The following is a 13961-nucleotide window of genomic DNA, read 5'->3' on the forward strand; positions in this document are numbered from 1 at the left end:
TGCATATGGACATGTCTTGGCAGCCACCAGCATTGTTCCCAAGAGAAAACTTTGATGTAGACATTTTTTTTGCCCCTAATGATAACAGTCACTGACTGTATTCTGTATATTAACTTTCACAGAAAGAGTTCTATTCAGTTTTGTAGCACAGGAGAGTTCAGGGTAGGAGGGAGAGAATAATCACAGTAGAGCCTTTGTAGAAGTTTTTCTACCTACCTCTAATGTTTCTGGCTTGGACATTGCTGTCTGGTAATTTGGTGTAGACAGATTATTTTTATTAGGTACCAGTATTAACAAAGTTGCCTTATATAATATCTGATAGTTAAACAGGAAATTACTTCCTACCCAAGTGAATAATGAGGACTACTTTAGTTAGTCATCCATTTACTGAAAAAATAAATAGGTCCTTTCTTACTTACAAACTTAAATCAGACCTGTAATTTACCTTAATTGCCTGCAGATGGCAGAAAAACTCATGTTACTTACTACCAAACATGCTTTAGTGATTAATGGAGAAAGGTATAACATGAGTATCAAGCTTCTTGCCTTCTTCAGATTTTCTGATGTTGGTGACTCTGCAGATGCCATTATCAAGACCTGAAATAGAAGGGATCTCTTTCTTTCTTAAAAGATTAGGTTTTTTGTTAATTTTTCCAAAATTATTTTATTTTTCTCTGTGTATATATAGATACATAGCTTGTCCACCTTAAATGTGGTTTTTTTATGTATAGATTGTACAGGTTACAGATAGCCCACCAACTAATTACTGTCTTAGTTTTTTCTTCCTTGAAAATAATTGAAAAAGCTGGTTTAAAGAGTTTTGGTACACCACATAATGTTTAGAAATGAGCCTCAGGCTTGCAGGAAATATTATGTATGTTATGCCAGCTCATCCTGACGCTTAATCCATTCATAGAACTTAGCAGGGTAGAAAATACCCAGTATTTTCTTCACTACATATCAAGGAAATTCATTTAGGGTTTGGTTTTATTGAACATCAGAGCAGTTATAGCAAAGTGCTAAGTGTGGAATCTTAAATACAGTTTGTTTTGAAATGTTCCTGTCAAGTGTAGGAAACAGATTGCATCAGGAAGAGCGTTTAATGACTAGTTATTGAAGAAATGCAGTTCTAATAATTGATCATTGCTTACAAGTAAAAGGTTTACAGAGGGATTGCCCTCTATATCAAAGTGTCTGCATGGCAGTGGTAAACTACTCTAGCAGCTTCAGATAATTTTGGTTTGTTACTCATTTAAAGATTGCTTAATTTGGGTGCTGTGAATGAGAAGTAGAGAGAAAAATTGAAGTAGCATTATCTTTTATTTAATTAGGCATTGAAAAGTACACTGGGATTTCCTCTAATCCGATTTGAAGACGCTGTGATTAATCTGGATCCTTTCACTAGGGTCCATCCATATGAAACTCAGGAGTTTATCATGAATGACATTCTGAAACACTTTCAAGAGGTAAGCGTCATACAGATTTTATTGTGGCAAAGGCTGAACTTCTGATGGATGAGTTCTCTACTGAGGGTGCAGGAACTCCTTCTTGACTATTAAGTGCTAGTGCTGTATTGCTGCTTTGGTATATGGAGAAATAGCATCACATGCTTCTAAGAAGACCTGCATTTTAAGATGAAACTATTGTTGATCTTAGTGGTATTTGTGTGTTCTTTTCTTCAGTAAAACCGTCTGATTTTGTATATGCTTTTGTTGCAGGTAGGACTCTTTTTTTTTTCTTTTTTCTTTAATTTTAATCAACCTTACTGGTGTTAACGTGATCTATAAGTGATATTTCATTCTTCCTGTTAATTTTACAGGAGCTGCTTAGTCAGGCAGCAAGGATTCTAGGTTCTGTGGATTTCCTTGGCAACCCTATGGGTCTGTTGAATGATGTTACAGAAGGTGTTCATGGACTTATAAAATACGGTAATGTTGGTGGTCTCATAAGAAATGTCACACATGGAGTATCAAACTCTGCTGCAAAGGTAATAATTATGGTATTAAAGTTTGCTTAAACAATAAGCAAAAAATAGTCAGGAAACAAGTCAAATAGAATTATTTGCCATCTTTAAATTGCTTTATGTCCTGTTTGTTTTGTAAAAACTGTGTTTGAAGTGTAGATTTTTTTTTTAAAAAGCTTTATATGTACACCTCAGGGATGTCAGAAACCCTGTAGGAGTCAAGGCCTTATTATTGATAAACATACATTTTGCAGATTTAATGCAGTAGTTAACCAGAGTGAGAACTGAAATTGCTCAAATGTGGCGCCATCTCCTATGTGCAAATGCAAAGTTATATTATGTGTATAATAGAGAGAGCGAGCGCATTATAGAAATTTGGAGTATTTAAGGAGCTACTTAGTATAAGAGTTGTTAACTTTTATTTTTGAAAAGTGATTAAGCTGATGTGAATATCAATTACGCGAATGCTTGAGTTGTTTGGGTTTTTTTCTATGCCACATAGCAACAAACTAAGGAATTCCTAGATTGCTATGTATTTATCTGCATGCTGAACATTCTTTTGTTCTTCTTGATAACAACTGACAGAAATTAATTATATCAGTGTTATCAGTGAAAATAACTGTCTTTAGTGCCTGAGGGAGGTATGATCTGAGTCGGCAGCCAAAAATAGGAAGTGGTTTTGATCATGGTCAATACTGTGCTTGATACTGCACAAACATATGTTCTTGAAATATTTTTCATTACATACATGGTGTGTCAACATGTACTATAAATGAACTTTGTGATCATGGGTAGAACTAGACTAATTCTTCACATAAGGACATACTGTTAAAATTTGTTTTTTGTGGAAGTTCTTCTTATAATTTTCATTTTCCAAACTGGTAAGTTTGTACATGTATATTATCATGGTTCATCCTTTCAGAACCTATTCCACTTACTGGTATATAAGGAAATCTACTTTTTTCCCCAGGGAAAAGGTAATTCAGGAGTTCAGAAAGTTGAAATGTAGAGTTTGCATAATTACAGATAGCTCAAGACTAACGTTATCTAACCTAGTTAAACTGCCATAGAGATCTGCACTCCATCACCAGTTGCATAGCTGTGAGCTTATCTAAGCCAGGTAGTTGGACCATGAGGAAAGACGACATACACCTTCTCTATCATAATTACCTTGTTGCCAGCATTAGCCCATTTTGGACAATTTCTAGAAATTCAAACAAAATACCCTGTTGGTGATATTCCTGTCTTAATCCCATACTAGTTGATTCTGTGGTTATCAGCACTGCAGATACAAGCTTACCCAAGCAATCTGGTAGAAGACTTACCGAGCTTCTGTAAGGCAGTATCCGTTTGTGCAAATGAGTATTTTTGTCCATACTTTCTACTCGTGGTTCTAGTCTCTTGTGACCCATCCACTCCACCCAATAGAGTATGTTTCTTTAGAGTTTCCTTTCTATAAAGTGTTGTTTCCTCATTGCAGTCACATCTGCAGCAACAGTCTCATAAATCTTTCTTTAAAAGGCACGAGCCTTCCTCCGTTTCCCACAAGGGCAAGGTCATTCTTTGAACTTTGGAGTCATTTGTAACCAAGGGTTTTGTGAAGGAAGATTTTCAAAGGCAGAAGGGCAGTTGGATGCTGAACTCTTTTCAAAATTCAACAGGAGCTGAGTGCCTGCTTCCCATTTATACCTTTGAAAATCACCCCATGTGCTATTTATCTGTCTTCCCAGGTATCTTTTTCTTTCTCCTTGATATATCCGAAATGTCTGTGATGCAAGTGTCATGCAGTTCCCTTTTCAAAACTTTTTATATGGATTATATATTTGTCCTTTTGGAACAAGGAGAGAATTATGTCCTTTAGAAAGACTTAATAGTACATTATGGAACTCCTTGATTAATCTTTCTTTCAAAGGATGGATCTTAATTCTGCTACGTAAAAGATAACGGTAAAAAAGGCTCAAATAATCAGGCTGAATTCTTCCCTGTATGTTGCACTGCTTTTAGGCATCTAAATCTGCTAGAAAACTAAGCCAGGAATGTCCATATGATAAAAAATTGACATTTCAAGTACAATTTGTGATGTGTTATGTACATGGTATAGCGTAGAACTTTGTCTTTTACTCCCTTCTACTCTACCATGTATGTACCTTATGATTGTGTCTAGGATATGTGAAGTTTTGGTAAAGAAAAAAATGTGGGGGGAAAAAAAATAATTGCAATTGCTCCAGAAAAACATGACTGAAACAGTAGATCATTTTCATCTTGTTATCGGTGCTCTCATAGGTAATGTATTTTAAAGTATATTTTCACTGCATAAATTTTCACCTGGGCTATAGAGATCCTCATCTTTGCAGCTTGTTCTGTGGAGCTGGTAACTAATGCAGCCAAAACTAGATGAGCCTGTGTTCTGCGTAAAACTGGCCATTTCACTTGTTTTGAGTACCTGACTTTTAAAGTGTCTTAAATAAAAATCTGTCTTGGATTTTAAGATGAGTTAGCTTTTAGGGTGTGAGTAGATAGATAAACAAACTTTAATACTATAATCATCACTTTAAAAGTAACACTGCTTGACTGAATTGAAAAGTAAGCTATTTGAGTTGTATCTGGTTTTGTCATTTTATTGCTTTTCTATTTTATAGTTCTGTTGATTATCCCTGTAATGGCTTTTCCATGCATTTCAGAACATGCAAAGGGTAATGCCTTCTTTCAAGTGGAGAGCTGCAGTGTATTTAAGTTGGCACAAAACCTTAGGTTAAATAAAGTTCACTACAGACAGTTTTGTAGTTTTTATCCCTTGGAGACTCCAAGTTCTGTATTTTAAAAAGTTCTTTGATCCTAAATATAGACACCTGAGGGAATTTCATTCCCTCTGAATGGAGACTTCTATAGTTGCCATATGCGTAGAAATGTCTTGCATTCTTGGCATCCACACTTTTTTTTTATTTCCCCTGTTAGGCATGATAGTACTAAATCCTAAATTATTCCTGTTTCAGCGGTTTTTCAATTAGAAATGAATATTGAACGCTGAATTAGTGCATGAACAAAAATGTTCCGTAACTTGTGTTCTCCAAATGGAAAAGTAAGCGTGGTTGTATCTATTGCTGGCAAATAGGTGTTGTGCTAACACAATGAAATTTCTGGCAGTAAAGGATAGAAACGATTAATCAGCTTGTCAATACTGTATGGAATTTTTCTGATTCTTTCAACCGTTACAAGGAATTCTATTGTATTCTGAAGTATGAGCACATAACAATATAGTTGTTATGACTCTGCAGCTAGGCTTAGTTTTTCCTCTCTCTCTCTCATGGAAATAATTGTTGTGTCCCTCCCTTCCTCCTGAAAAGAATTAATTTAACTAACTTCTTGAAAGAGCTTTATTTTCATATTGAACTTTGGAGCTTCCAGTGAGAAATTTGGTTAGGCTTCTTAAAGAAAGGTAAGCCATCAGCCATAGTTGCATTTCCTGGTTAGGCTTTTGTGGAAGCGTGCAGAGTTCTGAGAGGCGGGCTTCCTTAGGCTTGGGAGCAGGCACCTGAGGTGCCAAAACTTGCGTGTAGAGGAGTTGCAGCAAACTGTATGGTGGGTGTTTGTTTTCTTTTATGGCTGACGGAGAGGCACAATGAACTTCTGCCCTGGACTTTCATTCCATATATTTATTTGAATTCAGTTCAGAGTGATGGCAGAGGTGTTTAAGTGCTTAAGAGAGAGAAGAAAAGAGGTAGAGCATTGGAACCAGGTAAGAAAATTATAAGACTAGTAAGGAGAAGAATAATGCTCCAGGTGAGAGTTTGACATGGAGGCATTTGTAGAAAAGGAGCTTGAAAGCAACAGGAAGGGAAATAGGAGTTTTAACCCTCATTGTAAGATAAATCAAAGCAGAATCTCAAGTGGTTGGCAGTGACAGGAAAATAAAGATAACTGAATGGAAAACGAAGAGGAAGTAATAAAGAGATTATTTAAAAACAAATCATGAACAAGTGTTTGACTTCTGTGAATGTTAACCCTAACAAAACTGGCAATAAATGAGAAGTGGATGTAGCAGAGCACAGAACATAGGTACAATTTAAGCAGGTTCTGCTCAGGAGCAGACGGAAATGTTTCTAAAGCAGTCAAAGTTGATGGTTCCCTTTTCTTTAAAGTTTCTTAGTTTATCTAACCAACCACTCTTATTTGATACCATTCAGAAGCAAGAACAACTGCCATTCTTGCATCTTTGGAGACAGCGTGGTTCAGTAGTTCTAGGAATATTAGTTCAAAATGCAATCTTGGTGACAGGGAACTTCTGACAAAAGCCTTTGTATATGAAGCCTGAGGAAGACGTACATGGTGGTGTTACTCTCAGGAGAGTATTAAACAAAATAGTGAACTGATAATGTAGAAAGATTGTGGTGGCATTTGGGTTCTGAGTTTCCTACCATTCTATATTTTCACAATTTTCTTTTGACTCCCTACTCTAACAGCAGAACATGTATCATTACTGTCAGTCTCATACTAGATAGAAATGAGGAAGGCTGGAATACATGTCATCTTTCTGGGCAACTTTACAGATCTGAATTTGCGTTTTACTTTGGGAAAGCTGATGGTCATCCTTTACAAGGGTAGTCTAGGTATTGAAATTGTGGGATTTAGCAGCAACTGCCCTAGATAGTTTTTTTTTTTTTCCTAGTCCAAGAAGTGATTTATACAGTTCTGGTCAAATGTAGCTTTCTCTGTGTTTTCTTCAGTGTAATGAAGATTTTTCTCCTCCTGTCTTCCCCAGTATTGTGTAGGGGCTACTGCAGCTTGGTCAGGTAATGCATCCAGGTGGCACTGCAGATCATCTTCGGTTTAACTTTCATTTCATTCAAAGATTAGCAGTTCATGTGCAGGTTCAAGTGCTGAGCAGTGAGAATCTGTGTGGAAATGTGCAGATTATGAGATGGAAAGTAATTGAAATTCACAGGCAGAAATTCTCAGTGCTGGGAGGAGCATTATAGATGAGACCACTTCCCCATTTCCTGGCAGTTTTAAAAGGCAGCAAGTTTTATGGCCAATTAGTGACAATCAAAAGTCATGGAAAGTGTCACTTTTAATGTGCAGAACATCTGGTATCTGTAATCAGTATCTCTGAAAGAGGTTTTGGGATAAAGGATCGTCTTTGAGAAGTTTGACGTATTATTTTGTTCTTCCTGTTTTTCATTTGCACCATGGGATAAAATGTGTGTGGCCAGCATTGTGGTTGAAAGTTTTCTTCACAATTCAGGTTAAATTCAGCCTTTGTTTTACAGAACCTCTTAGACAAAGTGTTTGTGAACACTTTGACTATAGTGTATTTTTATGTGGAAAAATGGGCATGCGTAAGATCAAACAAAAATGGGGATATATTCTATGGGAAGAACTGTTGTGATCTGGACTTGATGTCTTAAATGTGCCCATTCAGCATCAAACTGACACATACTGGTGATAGCTTTGAATGAGGCTTTTCCAGGAGAAATTATTCACTCGATAGTGAGAATCCTGCAACAGTGCAACAACTGTAGACAGTGAGATGCTTACCTGTATATAGACATATACAAGTGACCATTTTGACAATTAAAAAAAAGGAGGGGGTTAGAAAGCTTTAAGTTTTACACCTGCTCTAGAGCTTTATTTTGAAGGGTTTTACCAGCTGATTTTCTTGCAAAATAAAATACAGTGTTCCTGTTTTGCTGACTTATTGGGCAGTTAAGTGAAAAAGGAGAAGTTAAAATGTGATATGCAAAATGTTGACAAATCATAAGCTGTGAAATTAGAAATAAACATGTATCATAGAGATGAAATTTGATTTTAACCTACAGTTTTTGAATGGTTAGCATGTCATGAAAACAGGCACATATATCCCATATATCACCATTAGCATCTGAAGGAGAAAAAATGGGGTGTGGGTTTAAAATTAATGATTTCAGTCTTGACAGAAGACTTAACTATACCTCCCTACTGTATATACAAAGTTATATAGTTGTGTAGAATATGTTAAATAGTACAGATTTAAACTTGAAATTCCTTAGCTGTGTATCCCCAAGGAGGGAAAACTATTTTTATGTCCAGGGGAGATGGCCAAGGTACCTTCAGAAGCTGTAACTATAGATGATTGGCACCAGTTCCACAGACCCAAATGTGTTGTCCGTCAGAGTTGTAGCTATTTACACTGCACATGTGATGGCAGGCTGAATTGACGTGTTTGCATTAGGTTTCCTTCAGAAATCTAATGGAACACAGAAAACCTGTGGATTTTTAAATAGGATCCCAGGTGTGGCCACAGGTGACCATGGCAGAAAATAAAACTGGCTGGGAGGAGACTTGACTGCTGGGGTGTACTGCTGGAAGGAAATGCCCTGTGCAAATAAGAATCAACAGAGTTGGTGAAGATGATGTTAAAAAGCAAACTTAATCTGCTGCCCTCTGAATAAGTTATTGTTATGTATTAACTCAAGGAACTGGCCTAGATCTCTTCAGGCTTTTTCTCAGGTTTTCAGTATGTAGAGGGTTTTCAAGGAGGGGGGTGGAGGAGGGCAAATAATTCCATTCCCAAAAAATAAACAAACAGGAAGACCTTAAAGCTTTGTAAGAGTTAACGTTGGGGGGAGGGGAATTATCTGTTAAGAGTATTAGTTGTTTAATAAAGCGCAGTTGTCCTCCAGATGAACCCGCCAGTGACTCTGCAATTGGGGTCATTCCAAGTTCATGCTGTGGACTTTTGACTGCCTTCTGTGTCTGTGAAAACAGCCGGCAGTTCCTGCAGGGATCACTCATTCAACCCTGTAACACAAAACTATTGCCAACGGGCACCTGCTGGTGCAGCTTCCCAGGAGGTCCTTGAGGGAAGCTACCCAACTCATCAGGCATCTGGGAGATAAAAACAGTGGGGGCTCCCCTGGGATACCCAGCTAATCAGGCATCCATACAGGCAGCGCATCAGGGGGCTTCACAGATTACCCAGCCAACATGCCGTTGTCAGGATGCATTAGGAAGCTTAGTTAACGATGGGATGTGAGCTAATTAAAGCTCCTTTACTTTGGTTGTATGACATAAGTAGGGGTGGAGAATGCTGCACAGAATCTCAAGAAATATATGTTTGTTCAATGAGAAAAGCTGTTGCCTCCTCTTGGTTGTCAGTAATTTAGAGAGGGTCAAAGTTTATGTCTCTCTTAAAATGAGAAGCTGATTATAGCATTTTGCTGATTTAGTATTTTCTAAATTAAGAGTCTGTCAGTTCTATTCATAGTTCCATTGGACGTTTCTCTCTGCACAATTTGACTTGGTTATAAATGCAATATGGGCTCAGCCTGAACCATCTTTTCTGTTCAGGATTGTATTTAACAGTCGACCTGGGTATGTATTAAAGTGTCAAGGAAAGTATAAAAGTCTATAGCATCTAAATTTAACTGAATTCGCAAACTTCCCTGCTTAAATTCTTAAGAGACTGACAGAAGTCATGGTAAACATGTTTTGTGGAACAGCTTCAGATAGCTAGACCTTTTGAATCTGACAAACACACACTTGCTATTTTTTCAAATACTTGAAGCAGTTCATTTTTTAGTCACAGTATAATGCACGGTTGACCACAGTGATGTGAGAGGAGGAGGCTGTTTGTCTGCTTACTAGTGTCCAGTTTGTGATATTAAATACATAGTGCCTCCATTCCATAACAATCATGTATTGATTAGTGTAGAAGCTGCTCAAAAAGTTATTTTTATGCTAAGTCGCAGAAATGTATTAAATATATCGATCTTGCAGTAAAAGCAAGGAAACTTAGGCTGAATAATTTACCTGTACAACTTTCGGTCCCAGTGTACCTAGTCATGTATATCCAGGAATACTGCATGGCTCTTTTTCTTTTTACACTTTCAAAAGAATAACAGCAACATTTGAGGATGGCTAACAGCTCTGAAACTCCTTTTTTTAACCACAAATCCTAGCAGCATATATCTAAGTCTCCTTACCCTAGAAGAATTTTGCCTCCATATAGTGAAATACATGCTTAATTTTGAACTGTTGTATTTTACTGTCAGAAGTCAGTGTAAAACTTGGCTGTAACAGGTTGGAGAGATGTAGGAAATAAAGGTGATTTTAATGATATGGCTAGAAGGCAAGTAACCACAAGGGATTAAACTTACAGATATATATTAAATGTTTAGACCTAGTCCATTGTACTTAATCACTTGACTGAACAGTACTTCCAAAACTTCTGCTCAGCAGGGAAGAGAGAGGATGTGGGGTTTTTTAAAACAAACAAAACAAAAACACAATTCAAAATAAAGTAGCCTCTAGTTTCTAATGCTATCAGTCTACTTGAGTTTATTATATAATTTATTGGTATGTTTTATGTTAAGATAATGGTTTTAAATACATGTATAAAATGTGTGTTGACATTTTATTTTAAATGTATTTAGCTAGTATCTAAAGAAACAGATCATTGTTTCATGGTAAAAAGACATCCTATTAGTATTTTATAAAACTTGTAAAAATAATTATTCTGTGTAAAACATTTTGTACTATATAAGAATGTATATTTTGGGGCGGGGGGTGTCAGTATTCTCCAGCTAGTGTTTGCTGTATATGCACTAGAGTTTTACTGTTACGTTCATTCCTTTCAAGCTGTCTGTGCTGTGATGCCTTTTGCTTCTGTTGGTAGTACACGAGAAAGAAGGTAAATGTCAAGGTAGCAGAGAGGAGGAAGACGATGTTCCAAAACCAGTGTTTCTGCTTAGGGCCGTAAGGAAGAACGTATTTAACAGCACTCGCATTCAGAAATCTGATAATAACTGTTCTTCCTTTACCTATCTAGCCTTTGTTTCTTGCAATAAGCAGCTCTTTTCTTTCACATGGACAATTAATTATATTTAGGGGAGTTACTGTTGAAACTGTGGAATGACTTTTAATCATCATGACTAGGGATTTTCGTGTTTCAGAAAGTGTAAGAGTGTGTGTGAGAACTGAAGATGACATAATTCACAGTTTACATTAGACTTTCTAACTTAAATAAATTTTAAATACCCTTTTCTACGTTGCTGAAATAACATACTTAAATTTGTGCTTTGATCTCTGAGAACCAGCTTTTATTATTGGAGCTAAAAGCATGAACATCATCAATGTGTGGTGTTCAGGGTTTTTTTGGAAGGTGGTGGTTTGGGGCGAGAGTTGAAGAGTTCAGCAAAGAACTCCTTTTTAAATTAGCTCTGCAAAGCAGAGATGAGAACTGAGTGAACCCTGCGATTTCTAATTTAAATGCAGTTCGTTGTGAGGTTCGCACAGAAGTTATAACTGACCTATATTTAATTTCATCACTTTCTCCCTTAAAATTCCATCTTGGAATGTTCTACTTTGCTCAGTCAATAATATTTGTAAATGTACCATTCTCTGATGCTAGAATTACAATGGAATGTTTGGACTGAAGTCATAATTGTGTATTTATCCTTTTGGGATGTCCTTAGAGAACCAGGCAGCGCCAAGAGCTTAAAAAGACTTTAAAAGATTACTTAAACCTTATTTCCATACTGTGTGCTTCATGCATCTGGCTTAGAGGGAACATGCAGTACAAAGTCTAGAATTAGTTTTCATTTGCTTTGAATTCTTCTTGTGCCCCATAAGCCTTATTGTTTGGCACCAGCTTTGATTCACAAACACTGTATATGGGTGTTTTTGTTTTTCTTCTATTGCTTGAAACAGCAAAGGGTACATAGTCAGTGGTAAAAGTTTTTGTGGCAAAACTTCCTTAATTATTGGGCCTTTAAAAAGAAAAACACACACACACACACTCCAAAAAAACCCCAAAACATGAGTAGATTGGTTTCTTGTACAGATACTATTTCAGCTGCTTTTGCAGATCATGGTAGATAGTTAATATTGATTGGTGACACTATGTAAACGTAAAACAAGAAATGATGAATCATCTGTTTACTTGAGTCTACAGAGGAGGAGGCTAGGGCCAGTGTGCCCCAGGCTTATGAAAGTGTAATAACATTCTTCAATAATCGTGAAGTGCTGAGAGTGGTTTACATGTCATTCCAAAGATAGTGTTCACAGTAGCATAATGTCCTGGAATTTGGAGGGAAATGTGAACGTTGTCGTGTTTCACCCTCCTCAGGAGGATCAGTTTATGATAGACCATATAGGCTTAAGTTAATGTAGTGTAGTGGGCCATATTTTCTGCTTGCAGTATATTACCAGTTGGGAGCTTCACATCATACATGAACCAGTGTGGGATGAAAACCAGGGATCAAGTGTCTTCAGAACGTAGACCTGGAAGAAGAGGTCAGTGTCCCCCCATAGAGGGGAAATACAGGAAGTACCATCCGCTTCAGGGACAAAAAGAGTCAGAGGAGAAAGAAGGTATCTGAATGAAGGTGGACAAATGCTCAGATGATTGGAGCTTTTTGGAGAGGTTCTTCTTTTTCTGTCCAGATAGAATGGATGATGCAAAGCATTAAACAGTGCATATTAATGATAAGTTGTAATATTTTTAGTACCTGAAATGACAGAACTTTTAGTTAGTGTGGAAGACCCATACTGTGCTTCATTTGGAGATGTCAGGTTGACAAGTAAAATACCTGCCTTCTCACATGTACCTCCTGTGTAGACTGGCCTCGTTCAGTAATACTTTCATGCCTTTTGTTTAGGAAGCAGGTAACTTATCTTGGCCAATACTGATGTATTGTGTTGCAATGCTGTTTCAAGGAAAAAGATATCTGAAATGGGGAAAAATGCAGAGATAAACTACCAAGTTACTAATTTCTTTTTTTCATCAGCAAGTAGACAAAGAACATTATGAAAATTAGGGTAGAGAAGGAAGGAAACTGGTTTTTAGAAGCCCCTTGATTAGTTTCATGTTTGTTCCACAGACTGTTGTATTTAGCTGTGTTGGCATTTACATGGTCTTAAGTAGGCTTTGAAGTTATCAGGTCACACCTTATTAACAAAAGCTAAGGAAGACAAGGGTGGATTGCACTTTTGTTGTCACCTTTGTTTATCTGGAGACTATTTTCTGCATGAATGGGTTAACAGCTCAGTAAGCCACCATCACTGCTCTTCCACAAGTCTTAATATCTTAATCTCAGTATCTAATATTGTGCTTCTCAAAGGAGGTATCTAAAAGCAAGACATTTGTGGGGAAAGAGGCAAGTCTGCTTTTGTGCTTTAACTTGTTCAAATCTCCCGTCAAAGTATAAGCTGGACTTAAACTGCTTAAATTTCTGATGCTTACTCAAGATTCTGATCCTGAAGTAATTTGCCACTGCTGAGTAACTTTTTCATAACACAGTGATTATAATCTACACATATTAGGCATAAGGTGTTGTGTGGGTGTTTGGTTGGGGGGTTTTTTATGTTAGAAATCTTTAATTTTCCTTTTTGTATATCTAGATGCAATCCTGTTTGCTGAAACACGCTTCAGAAACCATCTCAGGGAAAGTATTTGTGAGGTGCACAGAAAAGGATGGTTAAAAATTTCTGATACCCAGCAGTTATTTGTGGTATTACCTGTATTGGGTAATAAGAGAGATGACATAGCTCTTGTTCAGATCATGAATCAGGGTAATGCTGACACTACAGTCTGAATCTTTATTGCAAATAAGGGTCTAAACTTCATAGCAGAAAATGGTGAGTTGCTCACTTACCTAGCAGACCTTAACATGACTTGCTAGTGCCTGTGAAATGCCTCAGTTGTTTTATCTTAACTGGCGTTTTACCTCTAATTAGCAAACTTGATCATGTTACACTCTGTACCTCAGAGCAGGAAAAGTGCTGCAATGGTCCCCAGCTGGAAATTGTTCAGAAGGGACCTATTCACGTGTGTTCATTGAGGTAACCCATTGTTTTAGGTACAAATGGTACAGATGGCTACAAAAGTTTGGCTTCAGTCTTTGTTTAATGAGGCCAGAAAACAAACAGTACTGGGGAGGAGGGAGGAGGAGGCGTGTCAAAAAGTAATTCAACATGAAGTTCATGTTTTGTAATTAATGTGTGTTGATTTTAGATTTTG

General features: G+C 37.0%; 1 protein-coding gene across 9 annotated transcripts in view; it reads left to right on the forward strand.

Moving 5' to 3' along the window:
- VPS13D (vacuolar protein sorting 13 homolog D) overlaps positions 1 to 13961 on the forward strand; it is a 108745-nt gene that overhangs the window by 64616 nt on the left and 30168 nt on the right. For all 9 annotated transcript variants that reach the window (XM_074848261.1, XM_074848268.1, XM_074848264.1 and 6 more), the window contains 2 exons: positions 1332 to 1466; positions 1820 to 1987. In XM_074848261.1, coding sequence (XP_074704362.1) covers positions 1332 to 1466; positions 1820 to 1987 — 303 coding nt within the window. The remainder of the gene's footprint in view (positions 1 to 1331; positions 1467 to 1819; positions 1988 to 13961) is intronic.

This window comes from Strix aluco, chromosome 22, assembly GCF_031877795.1.
Source record: "Strix aluco isolate bStrAlu1 chromosome 22, bStrAlu1.hap1, whole genome shotgun sequence".
Classification (NCBI taxonomy): Eukaryota; Metazoa; Chordata; class Aves; order Strigiformes; family Strigidae; genus Strix; species Strix aluco.